The sequence below is a fragment of the Perca flavescens genome, chromosome 13 (genome assembly GCF_004354835.1).
Source record: "Perca flavescens isolate YP-PL-M2 chromosome 13, PFLA_1.0, whole genome shotgun sequence".
NCBI lineage: Eukaryota > Metazoa > Chordata > Actinopteri > Perciformes > Percidae > Perca > Perca flavescens.
The window spans coordinates 32,515,337-32,522,836 of record NC_041343.1 but is presented as its reverse complement, the minus strand read 5'-3'; the positions used below and the strand labels follow the sequence as shown (position 1 = coordinate 32,522,836).

The window sequence follows — 7,500 nt, the reverse complement described above, 5'->3', positions numbered from 1 at the left end:
AATATTTTAAGAAATAGTCATAATATTTTAAGAACCAAAGTCGTAATATTTTAAGAAACAAAGTCGTAATATTTCAAGAAAAGAAGTCGTAATATTTTAAGAAACAAAGTCGTAATATTTCAAGAAAAAAAAGTTGTAATATTTCAAGAAAAAGAGTCATTTCAAGAAAAGAAGTCGTAATATTTTAAGAAAAAAAGTTGTAATATTTTAAGAAACAAAGTCGTAATATTTTAAGAAACAAAGTCGTAATATTTTAAGAAAAGAAGTCGTAATATTTCAAGAAATAAAAGTCGTAATATTTCAAGAAAAAAAAGTCGTAATATTTCAAGAAAAAAAATGGTAATATTTTAAGAAAAAAAGTCGTAATATTTTAAGAAACAAAGTCGTAATATTTCAAGAAAAAAAGTCGTAATATTTTAAGAAACAAACTGCCGGCTGGTGCGTACGGTGATAAAACGCGATGCTACTCTTTACGGCTCACCTGGACGTTGAAGTTGGGGAAGGGGCAGACCATCTTGCAGATGCCGATGAAGAAGAGCGAGGGGAAGGCCGGAGGCGTCAGGAAGCGGTACAGCGGAGTCATGACGTGGTCTTGGATCTCCAGGCCCAGCTGGCGCCCGTCCAGGAACGGGTACCGGAAGTTGTAGCCGGTGCAGAGCAGCAGGACATCGGCGGAGCTCACGGAGCCGTCCTGGAAACAGGAAGGTGTTCAGGTTAGTCTGGAGCAACAGAAGAACATTTACAGGATACATGTTCAGGGGCAAAATGGTCTGCTAAGCCCCTCCCCCCACAAGGGAGAATGAATGTGTGTGCATGAGCAGTGACTGACACGCAGTTAGACACTCCCCCTGGCCCTGATTGGAGCATCTGAACAGTTAGACACTCCCCCTGGCCCTGATTGGAGCATCTGAACAGTTAGACACTCCCCCTGGCCCTGATTGGAGCATCTGAACAGTTAGACACTCCCCCTGGCCCTGATTGGTGCATCTGAACAGTTAGACACTCCCCCTGGCCCTGATTGGTGCATCTGAACAGTAAGACACTCCCCTGGCCCTGATTGGTGCATCTGAACAGTTAGACACTCCCCCTGGCCCTGATTGGTGCATCTGAACAGTAAGACACTCCCCCTGGCCCTGATTGGTGCATCTGAACAGTTAGACACTCCCCCTGGCCCTGATTGGTGCATCTGAACAGTAAGACACTCCCCCTGGCCCTGATTGGTGCATCTGAACAGGGAGTGGTGGATTTTTGCAAATCTCACTGCAGGCTGTAGGGGAAGCCAGAGGATTATGATTATTTCAAATGACTTCATGTAGTTCTACATAATAATAATAATAATAATAATAATAATATGTAAACTTTGAGTGACCTGGAAGCGCAGTCTGCCGTCGTCCTCGACAGCCACCACCGGACTGGACTGTTGGATCCCCTCAGGGAGAGGAAAGGTGATACGGGGGAGACGATGACTCAGAGTCACCTGGAGAGAGGGGGGAGAGAGAGAGACAGAGAGAGAGAGAGAGAGAGAGAGAGAGAGAGCAGAGAGACAGAGACAGAGAGCAGAGAGAGAGAGAGAGAGAGAGAGAGAGAGAGAGAGAGAGAGAGAGAGAGAGAGAGAGAGAGAGAGAGAGAGACAGAGAGAGAGACAGAGAGAGAGACAGAGAGAGAGAGAGAGACAGAGAGAGAGAGAGACAGAGAGAGAGAGAGAGACAGAGAGAGAGACAGAGAGCAGAGAGAGAGAGAGACAGAGAGAGAGAGAGAGAGAGAGAGACAGAGAGAGAGACACAGAGAGAGAGAGAGAGAGAGACAGAGAGAGAGAGAGAGAGAGAGAGAGAGAGAGAGAGAGAGAGAGAGAGAGAGAGAGAGAGAGAGAGAGAGAGAGAGAGAGAGACAGAGAGAGAGAGAGAGAGAGAGAGAGACAGAGAGAGACAGAGAGAGAGACAGAGAGCAGAGAGAGAGAGACAGAGAGAGAGACAGACAGCAGAGAGACAGAGAGCAGAGAGACAGAGAGAGAGACCGAGACAGAGAGAGAGACAGAGAGAGAGAGAGACAGAGATAGAGAGAGAGAGAGAGACAGAGAGAGACAGAGAGAGAGAGAGACAGAGAGAGAGACAGAGAGCAGAGAGAGAGAGACAGAGAGAGACAGAGAGCAGAGAGACAGAGAGCAGAGAGAGAGACCGAGACAGAGAGAGAGACAGAGAGAGAGAGAGAGAGAGAGAGAGAGAGAGAGAGAGAGAGACAGAGAGAGAGAGAGAGAGAGAGAGAGAGAGAGAGAGAGAGAGAGACAGAGACAGAGAGACAGAGACAGAGAGAGACAGAGAGACAGAGAGACAGAGAGAGAGACAGAGAGAGAGGTTCAGAAAAAAATACAGAACTGGTTCTCAAAATTGTCCGAGAGTTAAAACATAATTTTCTCTTATTAAAGGATAACTTCTGTATTCTCCATGTTTGTCCATGTGTTTGTGTGTCTAAGTAACTGATGAGAACAACAGTCTTTGATTGGTCCAGTATTAAGGATCAAAACAAGCTGTACTGTCACATTAATGGACAAACTATACGTCAGTTATCGTCCACTAAAAGTTGTGTTGTTGCCGCTGACAGACTCAGATTATTGTTCTAAGTGTCTGAAGACATTATGGGATGGATCCCTACAGAGATAGACCTTTTAGTTAAAGCCCATGTTGCAGGTTAACCACCACGGTTGATTAATAGGTACATATAACACTCAATATATGTATAGCATTGTTAAAAATGTCTCCAAATAGTGTTAAAGGCCAGTTTTTGTCACGTTTTTGGTATTAGTGTTTTTTTTCCGCAATTCGGCGATGACATCAAGTTGGGGAGACGTGTATCAGCCTGGTACTGTAACTATGGTGACTGTGTATCAGCCTGGTACTGTAACTATGGTGACTGTGTATCAGCCTGGTACTGTAACTATGGTGACTGTGTATCAGCCTGGTACTGTGTATCAGCCTGGTACTGTAACTATGGTGACTGTGTATCAGCCTGGTACTGTAACTATGGTGACTGTGTATCAGCCTGGTACTGTAACTATGGTGACTGTGTATCAGACTGGTACTGTAACTATGGTGACTGACTGGGATGAGGAAGAGGGTTTTTTACTGTCAGTGAACAGCCCCAAGTGAAAGTCAATGTTTTATTTATATCTAGTGACAGTGATCATGTCGTTAGTTCAGATAAGTACCGGTAAACTTATCTAGATCTAGAAAATACAAGGCATCATGCTAGCTATGTGCTAACTTGCCAGTCCCACCTGTTTAATCCCCCGATGGTTGTAAACACATAAATATGATTGATATCATGATTAGATATCTCACGTTTTGATGGTAGCCTACTAGCTCCAGTAACAACATATTTGCCTGGTGTTTATTTATTACTTGGATGGGGATGCTGTTCAGCTTTTCACAAGTTCAGACAGTTAGCTACGCTACGCCGACGTTTCGCTAACATTAGCGCAACAGCGTTAGCCTAGCCGGCTAGGTAAATATTACAACTGCCTTCAGAGTTTCCTATATCTGTGTCCACGTTGTCAACATAAGACTTGTGGCGTTAGTGCTCCTTTTGTACCATAACTTTATTGAATGAAACGTTAAACTTCGCTCCTACGAGATGGTTTTTGTTAGTTACACACAAAGCTAACTGGCTATAGTTAGCCTGTACGTATGCTAGCGGACATTAGCTAACGTTGCATAGCCAGCAAGCAGCTTTGGCGAGCTAACCTCGACAGCTAACACATCCATGTGTCTCCATTTCAAAACATCGCTGCAGATTGACTGCTTTTAACAGCAGAGGTTGATTGTGGGCAACATACTGTCGCGGTTAGCTCGCCGAAACTACTGCCGATTGCCGAAGTTGCTGGCTGGCTACGCAACGTTAGCTAATCCCGCTAGCACACGTACCGGCTAACTATAGCCAGTTAGTTAGCTTTGTGTGTAATGTTACAAAAAAACACCTATTTCGTAGGAGCGAAGCTTAATATTTCATTCAATAAAAGTATGGCACAAAAGGAGCACTAACGCCACATGTCTTGTGTTGACAACGTGGACGTAGCTCCGAAGGCAGTTGTAATATTTAACTAGCAGTCTAAGCTAACACTGTTGCGCTAACGTTAGCAAACGTCGGCGTAGCGTTAGCTAGCTAGCTAGCTGTTTAAACTTGTGAAAAGCCGAACAGCATCCCCGTCCAAGCTGCCTTTCACTTCCCCTCCAATATTATTATACACATAATAAAGACACATTGACTCGGTCGAGACCAAAAGCCATATTTTGCCAGACCGGCGGCAGAAACCGGGACCGGGGGCCTGTTTCACAAAACCAAGATAAGGGATTAAGCTGGTTATCCTGGATGAATTTAGCCTGGACTCGGTTTCACAAAAGCAGAGGCACATAAATCACCATGGAGATTTATTCTGTGCAGCTAGCCTGCTCCTGACCAGGCTAACAGCCAGGTTAACAGCTAGCCTGCTCCTGACCAGGCTAACAGCCAGGCTAACAGCTAGCCTGGTCCTGACCAGGCTAACAGCCAGGCTAACAGCTAGCCTGCTCCTGACCAGGCTAACAGCCAGGCTAACAGCTAGCCTGGTCCTGACCAGGCTAACAGCCAGGCTAACAGCTAGCCTGGTCTTGACCAGGCTAGCAGCCAGCAGTGGTTTTACCTTATTGTTATCAGCCTGGATTAAAATACAACAGGTGCATATTGCTGTTCATTTAAGTACTGTTATTATTTAAAGTTGAGACCATTATTTTTTTTTATAATTATAAATTTGTCATTGTTACTGTTATATTGCTGTATGAAGACTGCTGTTCATATTGTTGTAAGAAGTTTGATGAATATATTACGGCAGTTGTTGAGATAATTAGAAAAGGCTGATAAAATTTCAAATGAGTTTTAAATGAAGTCTATTACTAAGGGTAATACATACAATGCTGTACATTTCTATAGTTGACCAATATACCTTCAATTATTTTAGTGTATCATTTCTTTTTTTATTCTTTAACAATAAGGATCATGTTTGTTCTGCTTCCATGTGCATTGTATTTGGCATTCTTAGCACACAATTTGTGTTGTCCAGTAAACTGGGACTATAATTTGGGAGGATTGTACAATTTTAAGAACATATCCTAACTGTACAATCCTCCCAAATTATAGACTTAGTTCACTGGACCAGTAACTATCTAGTGATGTAGGCTACTGTACATTCATGTAACAACAGGGAGAGGACACCTTAATGGTTTTTGACCTTATATTTTGCCTGGGGGGAAATAACTGATGAATATACTCTGTTCCATTCATGTTTATAGTGTGCATGGAATTTATCACTTTATTATCTTTATAGTTTCTAGATTTTACAGTTCAATTTCTTCAGTGTCTTTATTTTCTATGTCCATATATACCAGGGAGCAAGGCATATCATATGTAGAGAAGGAAACTCGTCCTCTATAAAAAATAAAAAAACGCTATAAAAAGTGTGGCAGATAATAGTGGACAGACTAGATGATAGTCTAAAAATATACATTTATGAACTACTGCTCTTAACTGAAACCATTCAATGTGTCACTTGTCATTTGCAAAAACGAACACCTGTACACTTTGCATTAAAAGCGAGCAGTGGAAGTTAATATGACTCAGGAAATTAATATTTTAGCCCATGAGAGAGAGGGAGGAACAGAGTGAAAGAGATATTTACGCTTCATATTCTAGTGTCTATTTATGCTGCTTAAGCATTCAATCGATCTGTGATCGTCTGCTCTCTCTCTGTTTCAGTACAGCGTTCGTGTTATTTTCTTTTTTACAAATAATGTGTTTCACGTCATCATACTTCAACAAGAAGCTGCTGCTCTCTCTGTATAAAGTAGTCTATGTACGATGTTTATTCTCCATTTTGGCATCAGGAAATCTGTGCTTGACCTCGAGGTCTTTTGAGGAAATCCGTGGACGCGCATCTATCTGAATTAGTTCAGCCTGACTCGACCTAGTCTCTCCTCCTCAGCTCCTAGTCTCTCCTCCTCAGCTCCTAGTCTCTCCTCCTCAGCTCCTAGTCTCTCCTCCTCAGCTCCTAGTCTCTCCTCCTCAGCTCCTAGTCTCTCCTCCTCAGCTCCTAGTCGCTCCTCCTCAGCTCCTAGTCTCTCCTCCTCAGCCTGACCTAGTCTCTCCTCCTCAGCCTGACCTAGTCTCTCCTCCTCAGCTCCTAGTCTCTCCTCCTCAGCTCCTAGTCTCTCCTCCTCAGCTCCTAGTCTCTCCTCCTCAGCTCCTAGTCTCTCCTCCTCAGCCTGACCTAGTCTCTCCTCCTCAGCCTGACCTAGTCTCTCCTCCTCAGCCTGACCTAGTCTCTCCTCTTCAGCCTGACCTAGTCTCTCCTCCTCAGCTCCTAGTCTCTCCTCCTCAGCCTGACCTAGTCTCTCCTCCTCAGCCTGACCTAGTCTCTCCTCCTCAGCTCCTAGTCTCTCCTCCTCAGCCTGACCTAGTCTCTCCTCCTCAGCCTGGCTTGGCCTTCGTGAAACGCACCATGCCAGGATGCACAGATTAGACTAGGTCAAGCCGTCTTGGTTCATCTTTCCACTGTTCCAACAATCACCACTCAGCTTTGGTTGAAATAAACCCTTAATTCACCCATTTACATGTGGAGATATGCTGGCTGTATACACAATAAAGTCCTGATAATTTACATGGAGTCTGGTGGAGATATGCTGGCTGTATACACAATAAAGTCCTGATAATTTACATGGAGTCTGGTGGAGATATGCTGGCTCTATACACGCTAAAAGTCCTGATTATTTACATGGAGTCTGGTGGAGATATGCTGGCTCTATACACACTAAAAGTCCTGATTATTTACATGGAGTCTGGTGGAGATATGCTGGCTCTATACACACTAAAAGTCCTGATTATTTACATGGAGTCTGGTGGAGATATGCTGGCTCAATACACGCTAAAAGTCCTGATTATTTACATGGAGTCTGGTGGAGTTTGGTGATGGTGATTTCGGGGCTGTTTCATGTTAAACTAAAAGGATCTTACTCTTTAACTAAAAGGTCTATCTCTGTAGGGATCCATCCCATAATGTTGTCACACACTTAGAATAATAATCTGAGTCTGTCAGCAGCAACAACACAACTTTAAGTTGTTATATACGAGGCTGTGCTGTTTGTTACCTTTGCACCAACTTTAACCAGTTCAATGGAAATGTCCAATCCTGAAGCTTTGGCGCCCAGAACCACCACCGTCTGGCCCGCGTACGGCTCGGCATACCGGTACGAATGACTGTGGAGCACCTCCCCTACACACAGAGAGAGAGAGAAGCAACATTTAGCCTAGCTTAGCACAAACACTGGTGACACACCGACAGTAAAGCCAGTGTGACTGATCGGTCTCCCCGAGTTGGTTATAAAAAGTGCCTCTGAACACACGGGAGAGACGAGACGTAATACGTCTCCATAACAACCGGCGGCGCAAATCTGTGTTGTCGCCCAAAAATAGAAAACT

General features: G+C 43.9%; 1 protein-coding gene across 1 annotated transcript in view; it reads right to left on the bottom strand.

The window, feature by feature from the left end:
- LOC114566868 (flavin-containing monooxygenase FMO GS-OX-like 4) overlaps positions 1-7,500 on the bottom strand; it is a 35,099-nt gene that overhangs the window by 3,511 nt on the left and 24,088 nt on the right. Inside the window, exons 6-8 of the mRNA XM_028595690.1 lie at positions 7,170-7,294; positions 1,370-1,477; positions 482-691 (exon numbers count right to left, since the gene is read on the bottom strand). Coding sequence (XP_028451491.1) covers positions 482-691; positions 1,370-1,477; positions 7,170-7,294 — 443 coding nt within the window. The remainder of the gene's footprint in view (positions 1-481; positions 692-1,369; positions 1,478-7,169; positions 7,295-7,500) is intronic.